The sequence below is a fragment of the Neolamprologus brichardi genome, chromosome 16, assembly GCF_056152115.1.
Source record: "Neolamprologus brichardi isolate AB-2024 chromosome 16, ASM5615211v1, whole genome shotgun sequence".
NCBI lineage: Eukaryota > Metazoa > Chordata > Actinopteri > Cichliformes > Cichlidae > Neolamprologus > Neolamprologus brichardi.
This window is the reverse complement of record NC_142119.1, coordinates 19,661,560-19,684,110: the sequence shown is the minus strand read 5'-3', so window position 1 is coordinate 19,684,110 and position 22,551 is coordinate 19,661,560. Positions and strand designations below refer to the sequence as shown.

The 22,551-nt window shown below is 40.0% G+C and overlaps 3 protein-coding genes across 6 annotated transcripts; 2 read left to right on the top strand and 1 right to left on the bottom strand.

Annotated features, from left to right (window-relative positions):
• Nucleotides 1-805: 805 nt before the first annotated feature.
• Nucleotides 806-7,037, top strand: rnaseh2b (ribonuclease H2, subunit B). 2 transcript variants are annotated; one of them, XM_006788215.3, is made up of 11 exons: nucleotides 807-996; nucleotides 1,246-1,314; nucleotides 4,300-4,407; nucleotides 4,897-4,973; nucleotides 5,215-5,329; nucleotides 5,411-5,475; nucleotides 5,580-5,685; nucleotides 5,984-6,065; nucleotides 6,151-6,196; nucleotides 6,468-6,545; nucleotides 6,867-7,037. In XM_006788215.3, the coding sequence occupies exons 1-11, from the start codon at nucleotides 933-935 to the stop codon at nucleotides 6,975-6,977; spliced, it is 921 nt and encodes a 306-aa protein (XP_006788278.2). In that variant the 5' UTR covers nucleotides 807-932; the 3' UTR covers nucleotides 6,978-7,037. The 2 variants fall into 2 exon arrangements, with proteins under 2 accessions (XP_035762517.2, XP_006788278.2); XM_035906624.2 differs by lacking the exon at nucleotides 6,468-6,545 and having other exon boundaries at nucleotides 806-996.
• Nucleotides 7,038-8,774: 1,737 nt separating this feature from the next.
• c9h13orf42 (chromosome 9 C13orf42 homolog) lies at nucleotides 8,775-11,834 on the bottom strand. 2 transcript variants are annotated; one of them, XM_035906764.2, is made up of 3 exons: nucleotides 11,415-11,834; nucleotides 11,186-11,330; nucleotides 8,775-9,019 (listed from the first exon to the last, which is right to left on the bottom strand). In XM_035906764.2, exons 1-3 carry the CDS (start codon nucleotides 11,832-11,834, stop codon nucleotides 8,775-8,777), a joined length of 810 nt encoding a protein of 269 aa, XP_035762657.1. The 2 variants fall into 2 exon arrangements, with proteins under 2 accessions (XP_035762657.1, XP_087685712.1); XM_087829586.1 differs by having other exon boundaries at nucleotides 11,186-11,834.
• A 1,290-nt stretch (nucleotides 11,835-13,124) lies between these two features.
• Nucleotides 13,125-14,887, top strand: LOC102779729 (TLR adapter interacting with SLC15A4 on the lysosome). Of its 2 annotated transcripts, none has more exons than XM_006788214.2 (2): nucleotides 13,125-13,183; nucleotides 13,910-14,887. In XM_006788214.2, the coding sequence occupies exon 2, from the start codon at nucleotides 13,912-13,914 to the stop codon at nucleotides 14,863-14,865; it is 954 nt and encodes a 317-aa protein (XP_006788277.2). In that variant the 5' UTR covers nucleotides 13,125-13,183; nucleotides 13,910-13,911; the 3' UTR covers nucleotides 14,866-14,887. The 2 variants fall into 2 exon arrangements, with proteins under 2 accessions (XP_006788277.2, XP_006788276.2); XM_006788213.2 differs by lacking the exon at nucleotides 13,125-13,183 and adding an exon at nucleotides 13,420-13,483.
• Nucleotides 14,888-22,551: the final 7,664 nt, after the last annotated feature.

The following is a 22,551-nucleotide window of genomic DNA, read 5'->3' as shown; positions in this document are numbered from 1 at the left end:
TGGGACGCTGAGCGGTGATGTTTTAAAAGCTCAGTCACCCAGCACACAAATCCCTCCCTTCCTCATTACCAAAACAAGCTAATTAAAAACCTGTTAATGGGCTGTGCTGTGGGTGTCTTTAGAAGACAGGGAAATCAACAGCTAAAAAAAACCCCTACATAAACATATCACAGGGACCCCTGAACAGTTAAACAAATTGATGACGCAGCTATTGTTATCTAATAAGAGGGTTGAAAACACACACTAGCATCCTACACATCCCCATCTGAGGATGCTCGCAAACAGTGTAAAAAAACAGAGAATCAAAACAAAACAAGTGACTCACTGAAAACCAACTGGGACACACACTGTCATATCCTGAGAGAGCGTGAGAGATGCCTTCCTCTTATTGAAGGACAGATGGATCGCCCAATCTGTTACGTGCCAGTGTGCCAAAGGACAAACCGGCCACCAAACATCTTGCACCTGAGAGCAGAGGCTCAAAACTGGAGAATTTCAGAAACAGCCCATCAGGTAAGGAACTGGTAGGTAAACTGTGGAAGACAAATATCATCTTATTACAGGAATTCCAATAAAAGTTGTTGGGCGTCCTCTAGCGGCTCTACCGCGAATTTACATGCTGGTTGACGTCACCGCGGAACGTACCACTACTACAACAGCAAGTGTGTAAAAGGTTCAAGTTAAAAGTCTACGTTTCACTGTTTTGAGCTCTTGACACCATGACATCCATTTATTTTTTAACGACCAGACTTTACCCCCAAAAGGGAAAGCCAACTGCGGATAAACAATGCGATGTTTTGTCCCATGTGACACAAACCGGAAGTGAACGCAGAGAGGCGCCTTTTCTGAGCTTTCTGAGCACGCTCTTGAGTAGGCCGTTTTGTTTTTAAGTAAAAAAAAGTTAACTTACGTGCTTAACACAACTATACGACATGACTACTAAAAAGAAGCGAACGTCAAACGTAGATAATGACAGCTGGGTTGTCATCGCTCCAGGTGGGTTAGAGAGTGTAGTATGAGCTAACTGAGCTAGCTTGCTGCGTACTTTGCAAGCAGTTATTAAGGGTTGATAGGTGTAATAACTGATGTAACTGCTGGTGGTGTTGTGAGCTTTTATGGAGGCTGCCATGCTCTTGTCTTAAACTACATGCTATAATAATAAATTAAAGCTTGGCATATTTATTATAAGAAGAATGAGAAGGAGAAATAATGGTGAATGTGTGGTGTCTGTTTTGATGTCTGCAGACTCTGCCATCGACACACACAAGCACGACGGTGATCCAGTTTTTGTGAGACTAAGGAATCCATCAACAGGTCTGATTGTTTCTTTATATACTTTGGTCTAGCTCTGAAACTTGGTGTTCATGTCATTATCATTGAGTGACTAAAACTTCTATCATATAAAATGTAATGGAAATAAGAGAAACTGACACACTGAGAAACTATGTAGCTGAGATCCATCCATCCATCCATCATGGGAAGCCCCCTTTAGTCTAGGCACCCTGGACTGTATGCTTTATCAAGTTTTGAGCCTGATCTTAGACGTAGAGAGGGTGTCTGTCTCCTAAATCCAAACTTAAAGCTAGTTCCACAGAAGAGGGACCAGAATGCCTAAGGCTCTGCTTCCCATTCTACTTTTAAATACCCTAGGAACCACAAGTAAATCATCAGTCTGAAAGTGATGTGCTCAATTGGGTTTATATAGTACTACGTGGCCTTTAGGATAAGATGGGACCTGATTATTTAAGACCCTGTATGAGAGGAAAAGGATTTAAAGTTTGATTCTTAATTAAACAAGGAGCCAATAAAGAGAAGCCAATATGGGAGAGATAAAAGTCTCTCTTTCTAGTCCCTGTCAATACTCTTGCTTTGGATCAAATGAAAGCTTTTCAGGGAGCTATGAGATAAACCTGATAATGAATTACAGGAGTCTAGGCTAGACCCACTAAATGCATAAATAAATCTTTCAGTATCACTCTGAGACACTATGTTTTAAATTGTCAAGATATTGCGCTAATGCTAAGAAGAAGAAGGCTGTAACTTATTGATAACAGCAGATTACGGGCTTTACAGCCTGTGTTTCTAAAGTAATGCTGATCACTGAACGTATATCAGTAGATTCAAGTTTTGTGTAGGTGGCTCTGGATTGGCATCCTGCTATGTTTGGTTTAGTTTAAACTCTTTCTGTTCTTACTGTGTGTTACCATCACAGAACATAGTGTGTAACCATAACGTCCAGCCTCACTGCATGCTCTTTCCCGACTTCTGAGATCAACACGTAGCTGCTGCAAGAGATTTGAGAGCAGTTAAACTAACAAAGGAGAAAACCTTAACATCAGCTCTGAGCAGCTTTGTAAAAGAAAATCTGACCACTGTTTGCTTCTCTTGATTTAAATATTAACTTAAAATTCAACAAGATGTCACTAAATCATAACCTGTGCCAACCCAGAACACTTAGCATGGTAATGTCTATATTCACACACTTGTTTTGTTACTTGTTGGTTTTGACTTATGGATTATGCCTTTTTGTTTTCTAATGTGTGATTTATTTATTTATTTTTGATTCTGTTGCAGTTCATTGATTTTTAATTGATAATCAAAATTGCTGAGACTCTATACAATGAAAATAATAGTAAGACTTAACTTGAATATATTAGTAAGTTAGGTTATAGTAAAAGTCAAGATTTAAAGACATCTTTGTGGTAGAGAAACCATCTATATGCTGTCAAATGTTTCAACACTCAGTGACTGGACTGACACACACACACACACACACACACACACACACCTTTATACACCAAGTGAATTTTTGCACAATACTCAGTCTTTTGCACATTTCTATCGCACTGTGTCTGTGTCGTTCTGTTCTCTCTGGTGTTGCACTGTCTTTGTTTTGTTTGCAATTGTTGCAATCTTTGCACATTGCACTTTATGCAGTCCTGTGTTGATTGTCTGTTATATGTCATATGTATCACCATGGTCTTGGAGGAATGATGTCTCGTTTCACTGTGTACTGTACCACTACACATGGTTCGAATGACAATAAAGCCACTTGATCTTGATTAGCGTGTAGTGTAATGTCTCAATATACTGTGAAATTAAAAACAAGTATATATCTTATAAAAAGAATGATAGAAAATTGAATTACAAAATTTTCACTAATTCTCCAAGCAAACACACAATAATGTTTGAATTTTTGTTTCAGTGCTTCTGCAGGTGTGTTGCACTTGCTAATTTGTGTTGCTTTTGTCCAGATGAACCCAAAGCAGGTCAGTCAGGCTGAAATCTTGAATCTGGGCCAGTTTTTCTGCTTTGAAACTCATCATTCTGTCTTCTAATCTTTTGGGTCATTAGCTAGCTATAGACTGAACTCCAGACCAAGCAGGATTCTGGTAGCAATAATGTATTCCAGCAGTACCTCTTAGAATACAGTATTGTCCGAATAGTGGACAAAATAGTTACTGTCCCTTCAACAGGCAGAAGGGTTGGAGGTTAGGTGGTGTACGTGTAGGGATTGATTTTATTAACTTTTTTAAGAATTAAAAACAGCGTAGAAAAACTGCTTTCTGTACAATTAACATATTTTTTTTCAATTTTTGGTCAACTTTTCTAATCCTTGAGATGTTTCCCACTTTCCTTTGTGTTATTAAGGGCTAATCAGTGGAGTGGAACATTTGGGTGTAAAACTGTCTCACATATGGAAGCCCGTTTTCCGCCACTAAAAAAAAGTATCCATAACTTGAAATTTCGAGTTATCTTTCTCGAAATTTCGAGTTAGCGCTGCCAATCAGTAATCTACGTGAATGACGTCATTTTCTTGTTACCCGGAAGCTGAAGCCCTCAGCTCCAAATGCTACAGTTAAGCTACCAGTATTACAGCCAGTCATGAATGCACAAATTGCTGATTATTTTCAGTGTGGCTTCACAAATGATGAAATCCTGGTGTTATTAGCTGAATCACATGCGTTACTATCAGCAAACGTACTCTTGAAAGCGCCAATTTGTTGCAATCCAGTTTTGAGTGCGTAGATTACTGATTGGCAGAGCTAACTTGAAATATCGAGTTACTTTTCTCCAAATTTCGAGAAAATAAGTCGAAATTTCGAGTTATGGATACTTTTTTTTAAATGGCGGAAACAGGCATCCATACTCATATTTAAAACAGAACCTCAAAACTAGATTTTTTTTTCACGTTTCCCATCAGGTGTTAAAGTGGGCTAATTCTGTGTTTTGTAAACTGCAGTAACAGAACTGAAATAACACATTTCCTCCTTTTTTTCATTTTTTTTAATCCTGCAGATGCAGCATCTCTGTACATGTTGGGTTGTGGGGATGTGATGCTGTATGAGGTCAAAGCATTTGAGGATGATTTCCACTCTTGGTTTGTTGGCCAGGCTGTGCAGAGAGGTGGGTCTCATTCCAGAGTATACTGAATCAGTCTGATCATAATTACACACACAGCTATGATGTCGGTTCATTTTATCTTGAATCTGCATCAGCTATATTTGTCTGATGGGAAGAGTTTTGCAATCAGGGCTTATTCCAGCTTGGTTGAAGTTCAAAGAAGCTAAATGATCTAGAAGCTCCTTTTACATTGGACATAAATACTGACAAATGGATTCAACATACAGCTTACCTATAACATGACATCATACACCAAGCTGACAGCTCAGGTCTTTGATTCACAGGTTTGCATACTGCGATGCAGTTTAACTGTATTTATAATAGTTTTCTTTTTATTTAATCAACAATTTATTGATTAAGTCATAGAAAAATTTATGAATTTTCAGCTGATGTCTCGCAGTTATTTAGTTTGCTGTCCTATAGCAAAATTTAATCAGATGCTAATTACGTGTCTTTGCTTTACCAGTTGTCTTTCTCTCTTTTTTTAATCAGATGGGAGACTGATCTTTGTAACACCTTTGGATCCTCTCTTTCTAATTTTGCCATATTTGATCAAATCTGGCAAAGAGGTAAGAAGAGGCTTACATACAATTAAGTGAAACATTTTTCAATTTTAGCAAAGCATTACAGAGACATTAGATATTGTTTCATAAGGCACAGAACAGTAGAGGAAGTTCAGAAAAACTTACATGGATTTAACTATATTGAACACATTATAAGTTTTTGTGTACAGAGGCAAAATTACAAAAATTATGTCATTGTCAAAAAACGTGTGGACCTGACTGTTTCATCCCTTCATGTGTTGCTCAGGGAAAGTTCCAGCGTGTGGATCAAGTTGTTAAAGATGAAGAATTCCCAGCTTGCTCGAGGCTGCTTAGCTGCGCCCGTACCCTGGCCTCCTTGCACCACATCGCTGAGGAAAAAGGTGAATTTTACTTTTAAAGATACTGGGATTCATGAAGCTGCAAGCTCAAGCTGGATGCTTTGTTCAAATGTTGTGTTCCAGAGGTGGGAAGCCAGATGTATCATCGATACAGTCAAGAGAAAACCATGAACTGGTTAAAGAAAAAGGTATTTATTGAAAATCTATTTTGCTCAGTGCAATACAACACTGAAAATGCATGCTTATTTTTTGCACATGCTACACATTTTCTTTATGTATGTATTTTTAATAGGTGGAGAGGACGGTTATTGCCCTAAAGAAAAAACATGTCTCTGTGGGAGAAGGAGTGAAGTCCTCAACATATGTCAGAGTAAAGTCAGAGACAGACAACCAAGAGGGTAACTTAAGACCACTTAACGTTTTTAAGATGATTCCCATTTCTCAACCATCTGAATTTTCTGCCTCATTCTTAACCCGAGAAGACATATTTGGGCCTAAATAGTTTCTTTCTAGGAAAACTGTTGACCAGCAGATGGCAGTAGCGCTGCAAAGTTTTTGTTTATAGATTATGTTGACTCACAGATCACTTAAACAATTCCCTGACCTTAAGTTTTTAAATCTCTCGGTCATAAAGAAATACAGAAATAATCAAACAGGGCAATTTTGGTTATTTGTGTCTCTTATTTAACGATACAGAGGACTTCATACGGTATTCCCACGGCCTGATATCAGAGTATATCAGTGAAGACCTGAGCAAAGCCCTCCTCACACACTTGGGGTAAGTTGATGAATGATGAACATCTTAATGAGTAATGGTATTAACGCCACTCCAGATCAAGCACATCTCTTATTGTGCTTCATAGGTTACCAGAGCTCACAAGCCCAAAGGAGAGCGAGCCTCCTTCTAAGGTATGAGCTCTTCCCTCTTAGGTGCAAATATATGTGGTGTTGCATGTTTTCAGTTCTGCTTGCTGTCGTAGATGCCGTGCACTCTTCATGCACTTATCCACCTTACTGTAAAGTGTTGCATGTTTCACAGGGGAAATCCTCTGCCTGCGCTTGTGTGGGGTTAACTTTGCTTATAGTGTGAGGACATTAGAGCTTGTAGTGGTGGTTCTGTGGAAAAATAGCTTGGTGGTTTTTAGTCATGAAAAGCCTGTCTTACTTCCTCGTTTGGCAGAAGCGGAAACTTTCAGACAAGCCGGTGGAGGCTGGAGAAGACTACACCAAATTCAACAGTGCAGATTTTGCGCGCAAAGTGAGTGTATGTCTGCTGGAATAGACTAAAGCATGTGGAGCGTCTGGTGGTTTTATCTTCGTTGTAATTACATGATAATGACCAAAGCTTGCTGTTATTTTAGCTTTTTCTTTTTCTTTCTTTGTGTTTTTTTAAGCCGCTGATTGTTCGTGCAGTTTTTGTTTGGCGATCGCTTTCTTCAAGCCTGGTGTACATCGTGTATTCACAAGGCTGTGGCCCTTACCTTGTAGATTTAATTGAAGTTGATGTTATGCAATTAATTTCCTGCTGTCTCCACACAAGGGCGTTGTGTTATGTTGATTTTTCTTTTTTGCATTTCAGCCGCCCAAGAAGATGACGGCAGCTCAGAAAAGTCTAGCTAAGGTGGACAAGACAGGCATGAAGCCAATGTCGTCCTTTTTCAGCTCCAAGGTCAAAGCAGAAAAGAAATGAATGCTGTTTGTGTTTGATTTGTGTATGACATTTCTAATAAAGAAAAAAAAGTATTTGAAAGTACTTTCTTTTTAAATACTTTGAAGGTAAAGGGATCGTGGCATGTAATTTAGCATTCCTTTCAAACTGATAAATATATAATATTTAAAAAAACATTTCAGATGATATGGGTTCCTTTAAGTTTCTGAATACTTCTTTTGCAACAACCACAAACTACACAAAGACTTTCTTTAATCCTACTTTAGTACCTAAACATTCATTCAGATCCTCTGTATCCTGAAATTGAGTGACAGGTATTTGTAACCCTGGGAAAATAAAACCAATAATGCAACACTTGCTGTATACCATAAAAGTTAGATCAGGTAGATTGTGTTTTATTGACTTTTCATGTTTACAACTATTTTAACTTTAGCAATGATAAATACAATAACTTTGGCTGGTTTTGAGTTATTCACACAGCCCAGTCCTTGGACTTGCTGAACTTCTCTCTCACATGAAGCGCTCTGACTTTGAAAGGAGCCATTGTTACATTTTTCAGTTGGTTTTGATACCTCAGAGGACTCCGACCTTTCCTTGGGTCTTACCTGTACACTACTGTACAAAATTCTATATCCAACACAATACTTAACCCTCACTTTGGTCAGTTTAAAAGAGACATTAAAAGATAGGTTAAAAAAAAACCATTCTTGACGATATCAAAAGAATTTCCTGATCTTTTATTTTAGAGTATACAAAAATGATCCAAGTTGGATCTTTAGTGTCATCAAGTGTCATCAAATTGATATGTATCTGAAATCAGTACTCACTTGGACACTATTACATGCATTTTGCTGGTACTAGATTGAAGCCCATTTTGCCCGCCGAAGTTCCTAAATTCTCTGTGGCATCGATTCAACAAGGTGCTGAAAAGATTCCTCAGAGATTTTGGTCCGTGTTGACGTGATTTTGTCACACAGTTGCTGCAGATTTGCTTGCTGAATATCTGTTATTTGAATTTCTCGTTCCACCACATCCCAAAGGTGCTCGAAAGGACTGGGATGTGGTGACTGTGTAGGCCGTCTGGGTACCTTCATTTTTAGTCTTTTTAACATGATTGCTTTCAGAGGATGGGTAACTGAGGTCACAAAGTGATGGACATGGTCAATAGCAATAGTCCTGTTAAATTGTGGTGTTTAAAGCAGCAGGAAAAAATATCACCCACACAATTACACTACCAACAGCTGTTAATACAAGGCAGGATATATCCATGCTTTCAGATTGTTTGCACAAAATTCTGACCCAAAAATTTAGATGTGGTAGAAATCAAGACCAGGCAACATCTTTCTAAACATGTTTTGATGAGCCTGTGTGAACTGCTGCCTCAGTTTCCTGTTCTTAACTGTCGGGAGTGACACCTGTTGTGGTCTTCTGCTGCTTTAGCACATCTAATGTTGAATATAAATATGTAATGGCCCTGGTGTCACGACTGCTGTGTTTTTCAATATAAAGTTATTTGGGGTTTACACTGTAATGCAGAGGTGCACCAAAAGGACACTTTAACAGAGTGAAATCCTTATTAATATGAAATATTATCACTTGTGCATTTCTTACTCTGACATGCTCATGTCTCTGCCAAGGAAAAGCGAAATTTTAGAACACAAGGATTAAAATATATTTCAACAGCTGGCCGCTTTTGCTTTAATAAAATTATTTTCTTTATTAAAAACTAAGTAATTGTCTGCACAGCTTTATTTATTTATTTTACTGGTGTCAAATGATCAGTGTGGCAGTGCTACTGATTTCAATGTCCACTAAGCTTCATTGCTTCTTTAATTTGGGCTTGAAGCGCAGTGTCTGGAATGCGCTCTCCACCACTTTGGGCAGGTGGATCGGGTTTCTCTGAAGTCGCAGCCTGCTGCTCGTGGACCCGCTCTGTTTCTTCTTCGTGGGGATCCTTTCGTTGGCACAGTCAGGAACTGCTCTCTGGTCCGAAGCATCTGAGACTCGAGGAACTCGCAAGACCCAGTTAGAGTGGAGGTCATGTTCGGCCGAGCTGGAGGCCACTGTGGGAGGAAATGACAAGAACCCGAGGAAACATTTAGTATCTGTGCAAGTGGCAGCCATAATTAAAGCTAGTTGAAAGAAAAGAAGCTTTGCTGTTAGCATTGATGCGCTGTCTGAAAGGAGCTTTCAAAGCCTAATGTAAAATAATCATTATTTTCATTATTTCATACTTTCCCTGTAAGGTTGAGTGGGCGATGGGGTGAGCTCAAGCTGGAATTCTCAGTGCTTCAACTACTTTGTTTTACTGTTTTCTTGACTTGTACTCATGGCTTTTATTAATGAGAATATTTTCACTGGGTTGTAGGTGTTTAAAGAGCTGCTTTTAGCTGCTCCCTTCTTCACAAGGACCTGCCACAATAGGTAGCTCTGCATATTTGATTCGGCAGATCTGTACTCCAGATGCCATTCATGACACAACCACACAGGGGTGTCTCCTGGGAATGAGCTGGGGATTTTTCCCTTGTTAAATAAATGTGTAAACCAATACTCTCTGGAGCTACTGGGTCACCCATGTTTATCAGGTTTAAACAGCCTCCGTGAAGGGATTCACGAAAGCCTGATATTTGATATATTTATTTAGTAAACCTCCCCAGGATGAATGAATCTAATCCTTAGCAGCAGCTGAACTGAAATTATGGATCTGGCCTCAAATGGTCAGTGTATATTTATATCTCCCAAATTATGTCTACCGGTCTAATTAACATAGTTTAATAACAATTGCTTCATTTAATTCACTGTGACACCACTGCTCTTGTGTTTAAACTCATCAGATAAAGATAAACAAAGATAAATGTTTAGAAGTATTTTTCTTTACTGCTACAAGCAATAAGCTTAATACTGATACCAATACACACCTTGAGCCTAACATATATCCTTGGATAATGTTATCTGTGCTACATGGATAAGATTACCAGTAACAAACACAGACAAATGAGGTGTTAAATGTACGACATTTACACATGAAGATGAAGTTGCAAGGATTTATACAACGTGACTGAGCTTTTGTTACGAGTTAGTCTGATAAAGCTGAAATTTGTCCCAAATCGACAGGTATAACAAAACCGCAAGGAAACTACGAACACACACAAAAACATCTCAGTGTGTGTGCACTCATTGGCAGGGGTGTTTCCATGAATTTTAAGTGAGGTGGCTTCATAATAATAAAGCAGCTGGACTGAAGCACAAAAACACAGCGAGGGAACAGATAATAAAATATATTAGCTGTGCAACAGCAGAGTGGTAAGAGGTAAATAGTATTGTCTCAAGTATTCTCTTTTAACTCCTTCAAACTTTACAAATGTTTTTACAGATGGGGAGAATCAAATTGAAATAAGTGCTGACGGTAAACAATGTATACTACATGTAAGCCAGACCCCCCCCCCCCCCCCCCCACCTTTTCTGATTACATTGTTTTTATATGTCTGGAGTGGGCAGAGATGGGCCTTTTTTTAGTGCCATCAGTCTTTAATTTGAAAATAAGAGATCGGTGAGGCCTTGGTGGAGGAGTGAACCTAATAGTTTATCATGTTTTGTATCTAAATCTGCAAAATACATGATGTCGACTGTTGAATTAACCTTGTGTAGTTGAGGAGGGATAGTGGATGTTGAATATGGAGCTGCCAGGCAGGAAGAAACCAGGAAAAACCCAGAGAGATTCATGGATGTAGTGAAGGAAGACATGCAGTGTGGTGTGACAGAGGAGGATGTTAGGGAAATAGGGAAGATGGAGGCAGATGATCTGCTGTGGTGAAGCCACAACAAGAAGACGTTGGGGTAGCCTACTTAAAGATCAAGCACCTTTGACCATGTGGTGCGTGCATTCAAAAATGGCATAAAAGCCCTTTTTACATGTTTAACTTAGTCAGCTACATCACTGGCTTATGAATGCATGAATGTAAGCAGGGCAGTTTGCTGTGAAATAGAAAGCCTATATCATGTTTAGCAAATCACAGTAAATATTCTGATTTTGACCAAACCAATTTAATCATTGCTTTTGCAGTTTAAGTCTCACATCACATCCAAAACAGAATATCCAAACAAGCTGTTGGTGGCTTTATCACGTAGGTGACTTCACTGCTCGTAGGTTGCCAGGTTGTCTTGTAGGTTGAATGATCCTCTCTCACTTCCAGGATTACTCAAATTAAATGCTGGAATTTCAAACTCACCAATAAAATCCACGTCTGCGTGCCCGTCATCCTTGTACGGCTTGCGCAGAGGTTCGCTGTCACAGCTGGCAATGACCGCATCAAAGAACTGCAAAGTGTCGTCCTCAGTTGGAACTGGGGGTGCTGAGGGTTTGGCTCTTGATATCTGTGGTGTAAAATGATAGAAGAAAAAAGAAAACATCTTTGATATTTCCTTCCATGTGATATTGGCTGCTTGGTTTAAGCTTACCGGTCCCTCCTTTTTAGGCGGCGAGGGCGCAGGCTTCTTCTTGGAAGAAACTGTGGCCTTTGCGTCTGTACCCTTCAAGTCGCTCACACTCTTCATGTACTGCCTCCTCAGAGCCACAAGCGCTTCCAGGTATTCAAGGCAGTTCTGATTCTGTGAGTACAGCCATATCCTGTCCTCTTGTCTCTGATAATAGTACAAGGTCGACTCGATGCTCACTGTGCTTTTGCTCCGTTTTAAAGTCAAGCCCGCAGCTGTCTGAGTTTTCTCCCCTACAACGAGCATGGAGGTGCTGCGCACCAGCCTGACAGTGCAAGCGTTGTGGTAGTCCTGCTCATCCCGACACCCACTACCATCACCACCATTCCGTCCTCTCTGTCCATGATGGTTGGGACGGAACACATTATTGATCTTTCTGAACATTCCTCTAAGGACAGTATGTCATGTTGACAGACTCGCTCTCCAGTTCCCCTTTGCACACCATTTATCCATATACAAAAAAAGTACAAACAAACAAAAAACAGTTGTTGTCCTTTATGGGAGTCCTTATGACATCTTTGCTGGAGCTGTTCAACGGGACAGAAGCTGTCCAGGGTGCTGAAATTGCCAAACCGCTACCTTGTTGTGCTACAAGAGCAGACGTGAGACAGGTGTCTAACCTGATCTCAGCATGTCTTTAATGTTATCGGATGTTGCTCAGCAACATTGCTGTAGCAACGGGTTGGTAACTCTACACTTTGCGCTCCCATTACTGAGCAGCAGACCTGTGTCAGATATCTTAACCCACAGGAGATTAAGTGGACAAAATAACTACAGCCACCAATGAAACTCTGGACCTTTTAGTGACTATAGCTGTGAAGCCACCTGTTTACACATCTGATACTAGAGAAAACGAAAGATAATCAGAAGCAGAAAGCTGCAGCTACACATGGGTTTACTCGTTTTGACTTTGGTGGTATTTTGTGCTTTCAAGACTTATAATTCAGCTGTATGAACAACCTAACAGCCTCATGAGTTTATGCTGTTATATATTAGGTTTCCTTTCCTCATTAATAATAAATAACTTTCTCTCATGTTTCATGCACTGCTATTGTTGGAGTTCCCTATCACAAGCAGAGGAAGTCTGGACAGAAAGGAGTCCTTCAAGCCGACAAGGGGCTTTCATCTCGAAAAAATCCAGGCCATAAATAACACCTGAAACCTCTCAACACTTTCGCCACATATCTGATTTAGACTTAGGTTTGCTTCAGTGTATAGCTGCACTACAGCGAAGCTCGAGGCAAGTGAGGAAAAAGAAACTATTTCACGACCATCAAAGCCTCTGGGCTCAAGTGACTTTGACAGTTCAGTGCCTGAAGAATAGGCAAAGCATCAAGGAGGAAATGATTATTTGTGGTCACATAACTGAGTGTGAAGTTACCACTTCTGCTTTGCTGTGAACTCAGAGGATGGGAAAAAAACAGTTTAAGCTAAAAAACAATCAACAATTAATAAAGACACGCTGTGAAAATTTTGAGGTACTTCAAACATTTGTGGTGTGATCTGCCATAAAACGAAAACAGGAATCAGTTATCTGGGACTTTCTGTTTCCTTGTATTTTTATCATATTAAACACAACTTTCTTTTCTGCTTTTATGCAAAGCTCAATTGCACACCTGCTTTGCGAGGAAATGAAACATCAATGGTTTCTTTTTACAGCGCACATCTCGCCTTGCTGTCATCCAGCATCCACCATTTTACCTCATAGTGCAAGAAGGAAATCTGATGTGGAGGTAGGCACGTCTTATTTAAGTTTGCCAGGTATAAAAGTTTTAAATAATCAGCAAAAATACCAGCTAAATCCCATGAAAACAACATATTAGTTGTAAAGATTACAAGCTGAAATGCATTAATGATGAGAGCAGAAGTTTGGAGTATTGGGATCAAGGTGAAAAGGGATAGTCCCACTTCCTTTTTGGATTGTATAAAACAACAGCCAGGTTCAGACTCCAAAACAGACTTTTGAGAAAACCGCTTTAGGACGTTTAGTGCCAAAATACAGGCTTTAAGCTTTTCTGTGACTCAGATCTGAGGTAGGAAGATCATTCTTTTTCATAGATGAACAATCTTTGGAAGTGTTAAACCAACATATTCTTCTGTTACATGTAACTTCTTAGCCACTCCAATTAAATTTTGAAATAGTCTGCAAAGACTTTTCAATAGGGATCAATTGTGCAGCAGAAATAGTTTGGTGCTTCTTATAATGCTTATGCATTAGCTTTTCTCTCACTGTTGCTTTTGTCCCGTTTTGGTGCCTTTATTCAAATGCATACTGTTCGTATACACTTAAATAAAGGCCTATAGGGATGTGTGCTGCTATATATATATATATATATATATATATATATATATATACCTTAATCTTACAAAGTATGGTGGTAAAAATAGCATCATATCACATGTTAAATTCCCTTTACTCTCACTGCATACATCTTCTGAATATTTGCTCTTTCTTGCAGCCATGCTTTGTGAAGGCAGATTGTTGATCATGACCTACTGTGAATTCGAAGAGCTGGACTCCCTTCCTTCTGAGCCAGCTTTCCAGAATGCTTATGGGTCACAGAAAGCAGCTGCTGCCCTCATACCAGCTTCCACCAGACATGCTCCGCTTGTTCATCACAATTCCCCGGAGAAGATGGCTACAGACAACCGAAGGGCTTCAGCTGAGTTGTACATTTCTCCTTTGCAGTCCTTAGATCTTCAGAGAGCTCATCTAGGCAGGCAGATCTCTCGAGAGATAGAGATCCCGGCCCAAGCTCACTCAGGTGGCGATACCCCTTTCTTGGTTCCCTCGTTCTGTCAGAGCTTTTGCAAAAACTACAGTGACCTTCATATTGCAGGTGACCAGGTGCTGCCTCTCTCAGCTAATAATTGCGAGCTGAGGGTTTGTGCCAATGTCTTGGATGTTGGTCCCTTTATCCAGTCTTGTGATGTGCCCCCAGCTGTGGAAGATTCCCTCCAAGGACACGAAGCTCGGGATGGGATGCTGTTTCCACTGAGGGGAGGTTCGAATCGGTGGAGACTGGGGAGCGGCCGTGATCGGAGCTTTTTGCTCCAGGGACATGAAGGTCCATTTTCCAACTCCCTTCTGAATCACTACCTGGAGCAAAAGCTCCTGGATCTGTATCAGCAATACATGATGGAGAATATGGCAAGAGAAGGAGCCCCTGGTTCAGACTCTGACACAAGTGCCATTTGCCCTTTACTGGGCTCAGAGCTGGTCCTCACCAGCCTGGACCAAATCACTTTGCAGCTCAGCCGGGAGGGCAACATGGAGGCCGGCTTGGCCAAGGACATGGTCCTGAGCTGCTTCCTGCGAGTTGCTGGTGATATGCAGTCAAGTGAGATCAGTACTCCCTTTCTGCAGATTTCTAATGAGGCATCCAGGGAGCAACTCAGAGAGAGTAATGAGTGACCCCACTGTCAAGGAACTCCTTCATTCAATACTGCCTTTCATTTCAGTACAACACTGAAAAAACCCAGGATTGGACTGATAACCACATTTTTATTTTATTAGCTCTTGAGAGGATGTTAAATGAGAGTTCTACGTGGGATTATGCAGTAATTACCTGGAAAATGTGCTGTATTTATGCATCCTAAATTGAATTTGCAGTGATGACACTGGGATCTGTGTTTACCTGTCTTTAGTGCAGCTTTAACTTTCTAAAGAAAATAAAAACAGGAACTGAAAACTGAAACCGCTGCTTCCCGTTTTTCAAAAGAACATCGATGGTCTAGCAGGACAACACGAAATCAAACACAGCACACTGCCTCTTTATGTATTATGTGCAGCCACATCTAAGATCATTTTGCATGCTTAATGATCACTGATTAATTAGATTTGACTCTTTTTTTTTCATAAAGCAAACAAGGCTGTTTATGATCAAACTAGGAGGGAAGACACTGAATTTGCAACAAATATCCAAAAGTGCAGCCTCAAAATGCCCTTTGATCAACACGCTGTCATTCTAGGCTGCACACAGCGACTTCATCGGCTCTGTTACCTAAAAATGTAGCTGTAACCAAGTGCTGCATGAGCCGTTTGCTACCCCAGTCTCCCCATCAGGACTGCAGATGTAAAGAATTTGATTTCATGATGTCTGAGCAGCACATGAAAAGAGAACACATGCTTTAACGAAACAGATTTTCTATTAATTCAAAAATCATCATCCATGAGTGTAATTGCTCCTTAAGAATGAAAAGAAAACTCCACGAGCTGACTATTTCCCCTCCTCCACTCTTCCTTGAACTCAGCTGTATGATGAGGACAAAGATGAATCAAGACCGCTGAAAATGATTGAAAGAAAACAAAGGCACTTTTGTACATCTCATGTCATTTATTCTCTTGTCTTGCAGATCTCTTTTCCCCTTACTGACTCATCCACAGATTAATATCCCACCCTTGATGAAATGACTTACATTATAATGTGACTTATGAATGGTCCCTCTCTCTCTATGTGTCATTTTATGTGTTATGTAGCCAATTAGAAACATTTAATAACCCCTAAGGACTCTAATTCGTTTATATAATTGTCCTTTTGATCGTCTGACTCTCTGGTGTTAGCATGAAATACTATAGATCATGGTTTTGGAGGCTACTCTGAAATCCATTTAAATGATGACTTTAAGGGGGTCGGATTCTTGCCTCCTTAAGTAATTAGCGCGAGAGGATCCCTTTAAAAATCAGTCACCTGAAGCACGATTCGGAGTTCCTCTGTGAGCTGTAGAAAAAGGCTCTGACCGTCTGACTGCCCGCTGTTCTGACCTACTCCCACAAACCTTTCTGATCTTCTGCGAACCCATTCACAGCCAGACCCAGCGCTTCATCCTCCATCCCCGCCGCACTGCCGTTTACTGATAACATGTTGTTTAACCTCAGACTTCTCTTCACCTGCTCAAATAGATTTTATCCAGTATCCTCGGTTACTGGCTTCTTTCAGGCAAAAGTTGTTTACATCTCTGAGAAATCATACTTGCATTTTTTTATAGCTCAGTCCTTTAGGTCATTCCTCTTTTATCATGTTTCCACGCCTCAGTGTCTTTCGCTTATTATGTTTTATTTTAAATGAGCTGCTATTGTAGCTGAATGTAGTTATAGTTTCTCATCTTGTTGCATGCTCATCACTCCTTGCCAGTGCACGGTGGAATCATAAGTAATCGTCCGCTGAGAACCTACAGGTGGGTGCTGGGGTGTTAACAGTAGGTTTGATTTGTTGGAGGGAGAGATTGGGAAATGGGAGAGTTTGTTTGGAATATGATGTGAGGAGAGTGACACATGTTGCTGTATGTATGCAGTTCAGCTCGAGCTGACTTGGAATCACGGGTTTTGCTCCATTTGTGCTGTTTTTGAGTTACTGCTACTCTTTTGTTCAGCTCTCAGTCTTTGAGTTGAATAGATTGCTGTCTTATTAATGGATAACTTTTCCCTAAACTTACTTCTGAAACTCTCCTTGAGAGAAAATCTGAGAAGAACGGGAGTCATAAAGTGCTGATAATCTTATCTAACTGTCTGGCTGAATCAATGGTAGAGCAAGGTTGTGTAAGAGCTTTACATATTTATTTCTAAAGCTTCTTTAATTCAGAGTGGTATAATAAAGTCATGATGTGAGGTTAAAGTTCCCCCTGACTTAAACCTGTGCCCATGTATTTTACTCAGATGTGCTTTTTTGCTCATTGTTATTCCTTTAACTTTCACACTTTGCTGGGTGAAAGTCAGTATGTGTTCAAAAATTGATATCTGGTGTAAGAAATTGTTGCCCTTAAAAAGTAACAGTTCTTTGAGGTGGACATTGAAAGAACTGGATAATTGGCAGGTAGGTTGTTCTCTTCACCTTGGGGTACTTGTACACAGTTTTTGTCGATATCTGCCCTCATGTAATCCCAGACTAAGTGATGATCACGACGCTATGAGGGGCATATTCTTCTGTGAGGGGCACATCCTTCTTTGGAGGGGTACTCGAGCCTGTGAGGGTGTAGCTGAGGGTTTTTTTTTTATATGGCTTTAACTGTATTTTTTTGGAGTTGTTGTCATGTTGCAGAAAGAACTTGAAGGCTTTTTGGACATTTATCTGTTTGCTCAACTTAAAATGATGTTTGAAACCACACACGGGAATGCTTATGATCACATTTAGTTTGAAAACCAAATGTTATCAAATATTAATTTCTTGTGCACTTGAAAAAAATTCAATTACTGTCAAATTCATATAATGTGAATTTCTGCATGTTTGGAGTATCGAGTGTTTCCCTTGCATCTAAGCAGTATATTTCAAAGCCCAGGACAATTGTTTAAATTCTGAAATTAAACAAATTGGGTTTCATGATATAGCTCCAGGCATTCAAATCTTTATTTATTCTCTTACAAAAAAAGAGCTTCACTGATTTTCTTGTAAGTCTTGCAGTTTGATAATCAGTCACAAGGGGGAAGCATTGCCACCTAACTTAATCCTCATGGCTTTGCCCCTCTATACCTTTTATTCCCCCTTTTCACCTCCTCCTTACAGTCAGTGTCTATCCAGCCAGTTAATGTCCTCTATCTTGTGCACCCTTTTACTCTGACTCTATGATGTCATCAGGACTGGAGTGTAATTCTGTTCAGATAAGGATAAGCATATCTACACCACAAGATTTATTTTTGGAAAATATTGCACATGTATAATTTTTAGCAGGGCTGGACAATGTTTTTGCACATTTATTTCACCCTTTTTTTCTCCACTTTCAAAGACCAGCGACTCCAGTGTAGCCATGGCCTTCTGATCCAGTGTTTGATCAACTTCCTTGTTTCCTTTCCAAACAGAAAGCCACAGGAGGAAACTGTGTTTACCGAGCTGAGTGCTGCAGTCGGAGCCCTGTGAAGTCTCAAGGCCGGAGAGACACATGTTTGGTATTTCTGCTTCTATCTGGACTGAACATTCCAGGTACATGTTAAAGGAACAAAGTTCTTACAGACCTAAACACAAACGCTCACATATAAATATGATTCACCCAATGCCAAGCTTGGCAGCGTGAGCACATTCAAATAAACTAATTTCCACAGACCTTGGGGGAAAGAAAAAGAAAAACAGACCTGTTGTTCCAGCAGAGGTTATAAGAATTGTTTGAAGGGCTGAAGGTAACACCACATAAAGCAGTCTCTCAGTCTGTTTACCTAGAGACCCTCAAATTCACCGTTCACACAAATTATGCACGCTATTTACATTTTCTTCTCAGCAGATTTATAATTTACAGATTTTATTTTACTCGTTTGGTTTCAAATGCTTTATAAGTAGAAGGACAAAGAGTTCAAAAAAATTGCTATGGGGAGTTTTTTTTCTTTAAGGGAAGGAATGATTTTTGGAGAAAACACGAATAAAGAAGACAGACGGAGAGTGGTGAAAACACACACACACACATGCACGCACATGCACTTCTCTCATGGCCTAGCAATGAAACTAACGGGGAGGTTGAAGTGTTGGAGTGTCTTTCAGAGGTTCATAAAGTAATTTCCTCGTCACAAAGAGCTTTTAACATGGAGGGCAGTGGAGGCAAGGCCATGGGATTTTATATCAAAACCAAGGTCCCGTTTACACTCTCACTATTGTGGCTTTAATGCCTTTCGCACTCTGTGGCTTCCCTTTATTTAAAAAGCTTTTACTATGCGGCCTTGTTAATTGGAACAGCCACGTATGTTTACATTTCTTTTTGTGACTTTTCATAATTTGTTAGCGCCTACTAAAAGTCAAGATCTTTCAGGTTCTTCAAAGATTTACACACAGACTCACACGCATGCAGGAAAACACGTAAACGCACACACAAGTGGAAGCATTTCAGACTACAGCTGGTGTATTGAAGCACTTAATTCGATTAACATTTGTTCAGAAGCTCAACTTTGCTTGAGCGATTGCCTTTTTTTTTCTCAGATTATATTCAGTGGATTGACCTAATGAACAAGAGGCAGCATGCAGGAACATTAAATGGCAGCCCTGCTGCAACTGTCTGATTGACACTGGGAGATATACGTGGTGGAACGGGAGAACACACATTTCCTGGTCGGTTAGCTGCTCAAGGCTGCAGAGAGCCCGCAGTGAAGCGGGTGACCTTGGTTAAGCTGGAGCAGACAGAGAGCGACCTTGAGAGACAGCGGTGCAGCAGGATCTGGCTCTCAAAGAGCTGGAAAACATAATGCGTTCATGTTTGAGTATATATCACAGAACTCAGAATGTGGCTCTGAAAACAGATTTTCTCCACACGCTGTCCTTTACTGGATAGCTTATTATGTATTTCTGATTTCCGAGACATAACATTCATTTGTGGACCCGATCCTTGTTTTTCATCTTTAGATTCCTCAATTTCACAGATAGAGTAGCTTCAAAGTGTTTTTGGAGGTTCTTTTTTTCTTCTCCACTTGTCAAAGCACTACTGTGTTCTCATGTGTTTGTCTTTGATTACGACTTTGATTACTGTCAGTGACAGCACGCGCACACACTGACCTGTCCTTCTGGAGATTTTGATGAACTTTTTCTTTCACCCCTTCTTATATCATCTCTGTTGTTATCAGTTTTTGCATCCTTTGTGTACTTGTTTGTCAGATGGTTTAGCTTACAGAGCAAAAAATCAACAGTGTCTTTTTATTATCTATCCTTCCACACAAGTCCAGTAACATTTGACTTTAATGAAATGGGGAAATAAGTATACATATTTTCACTTTTTGGTGTGTAAAAAGGCTACAAACAATAGGTTCTCAAACTGGCATGTAAAATAATGCATAAGTCACACGGAAAGAAATACAAAGTGCATTTTTTATTTGAAACTTGTACATTTTTCATGGACGGTATTCTTTGATTGCTTAATGTAAAAAGTAACTAAAGCAAAACACAACCAAAAGTTTGACCATTGTGCTGAATATTTACTTTCTGAGGGCAAACCCCATCAGGCTACATCATGTGCAAATAAATACTGAAATTCTCACATAAACAAACCATACGAATCTCATGCCCTATCATGTGTGTAACGGCTGCTATACACACCTGTGTCTTACTATGCTAATGCACATGTTGGCAGACAATACACAATATACAAGCAATATACAGGTTAATGAATACAGAGTGCAGCTGTGTGTGGCGGCTCACTTAGCAAACACTGTGAGACAGCTCCAACAAGGTGCTGGAATCAGAGATTTTGGTGTATATTAACATGGTAGCATCACACAGTTGCTGCTCATTTGTCAGTTTCACAACATCCATGATGTGAAACTGTCACATCTCTCCACCTCATCTCAAGATCTGGTGACCGTGTAGGCCATTTAAGTACAGTGAACTCATTCACATGTGGAAGAAACCAGTTTGACATGGTTGGAGCTTTGAGACATGCAGCCATCAGAAGATGGGTACCACTGTGACCATAAAGGGATGCACATGGTCAGCAATTATACTATATACAGTGACCATATAGTGTACGTCATGAATGAAAGTGAGCCTTCAATGTATAAATCTTGATACTGGTCAGTTATGTATGAGTGTGATAGTTTGAGGATAGAAACTGCTGTATCTGGTAGTTTTGGTGTAAACAGCTCTTCAACCTTGGCTGGAGGGAAGGTGAAAAAATCCCGTACAAGATGTTGGATATCTGTAATGATGCATTTTTTTTTTTGTTCTTGCATAATACCTTAAGCACAGGTGATCGAATGTAGCCCCCCTCGTCCTTGCTGCTCTGTTTGCTCTCCACTGTTTGCTGTAGTCAGTTTCTGCACTGCTTTCTGGCTGCACCACATCAGAGTATGATGGATGTGCACAAGATCCTGATTGCAGTTTAGAGCTGGCTCAGCAGCTCCTGTGGTAAATCATACTATGCAGTCCAAGTTCATGTGAATACAATCTGCTTTTCAAAACAGTCCACGAAATGTGTGAAAGCTGTTCTGGGAAATGTTATTCAGTGACTGCTGTTCTGGAAACTGTCTCATAAACGATGGAATGAGCGCTCTGTGGTCAGTATCTGGTTGACGATAAAGACATAGTGCTTCAAGTTTAATTCTGCATGGCAAGTGTTGGTACTAAGTTGTGTGATGAGAGTTTAAAAAACACAGATGTTTCCATGCTTGCTTTGACTGGCTGATGACACAGTGTCCTCCAAATCGTCTTGTCTCTGCTCAGCCATATTTCTTATTATTTTTTACATTTTATTTTTTGAAGTTGTAAGCATCCTTTGTGTCAGCTGACATTGTGCTTTCATCTGCTTGAATCTGCTTTGCTACCAGCGGTATACTGGCAGGTATCACCACAGTCGTCTTCATTCACTGCTGCTTTCAGGTTGTGCCGGTGCACTTGTGTTTCATAAAAATCTTTTCTTTTGTACTTTTCCTTTGATCAGGCACAAGTATTTTCATGGTTACATGAAAGCTGGAGGCAATGATGCAATATTCTGCTCATGCACAAATTCAGAAATTGGAAGATTCCACTTTACCAGATAGACAGCTTTTCAGTTTTTCTAGTGACAACCAAGCGTGCCTGTAGTACACCAGGGAGTGATGTTTCTAATTAGGATGTGGTTGCCTTTCCTCTTTTCCCAGAATGCCTTACTTTGTTGTCATAACTCTTTTTTCCTCTCTCTCTGCAGACGTCTCTAGCACTATATTGGCTTTTTGTGTTCAGTTTCCCCCCCTTTTTTTTCATGTATTTCAATGGTATGGGGTTCTACTTTCTTGTTATTCAGAATCAGAGGTTGTAGGTCCCTCCGGAATAGGCAGTAAAAACTCACTGGCTCACATTTTCTGAAGTTGCATTTCACAGGCTGGCTTATTAAGCAACACACAGGTTTCCACAATCTCTGGGAGATGTTCACCATCAGCAGGGGAGTCTTTGACCAATCTCCCTCTGGGTGATATGGTGTTCTTCTTGAGCCTACAATGTTCCAGCTGGTTGTCAGCTGGATGAACAGCTGATTTTCTAACTCAAAACTTAGGGTATAGTCATCAAATATCTTGATGTCTTCTATCTTGTCTGATTTTGATGTTTTATAGGTTCATACAAATCCTGTGAAATGGGATATTATCAATATATTTTCAACACAGCATTGTTTTTTTTTCTCCTGGACAGATCCTCCAGACACTCTGAGTAGTGACACTACTGCT

Coding starts and splice junctions, on each gene's coding strand:
- rnaseh2b (XM_006788215.3), top strand. CDS start 933: ATGACTACTAAAAAGAAGCGAACGTCAAACGTAGATAATGACAGCTGG. Junction 5,686..5,983: donor AGAGACAGACAACCAAGAGG/GTAACTTAAGAC, acceptor TTAACGATACAG/AGGACTTCATACGGTATTCC. Junction 6,197..6,467: donor AGAGCGAGCCTCCTTCTAAG/GTATGAGCTCTT, acceptor CTCGTTTGGCAG/AAGCGGAAACTTTCAGACAA.
- c9h13orf42 (XM_087829586.1), bottom strand. CDS start 11,834: ATGTTCAGAAAGATCAATAATGTGTTCCGTCCCAACCATCATGGACAG. Junction 9,020..11,185: donor CGCAGACGTGGATTTTATTG/GTGAGTTTGAAA, acceptor TTCCTCCCACAG/TGGCCTCCAGCTCGGCCGAA.
- LOC102779729 (XM_006788214.2), top strand. CDS start 13,912: ATGCTTTGTGAAGGCAGATTGTTGATCATGACCTACTGTGAATTCGAA.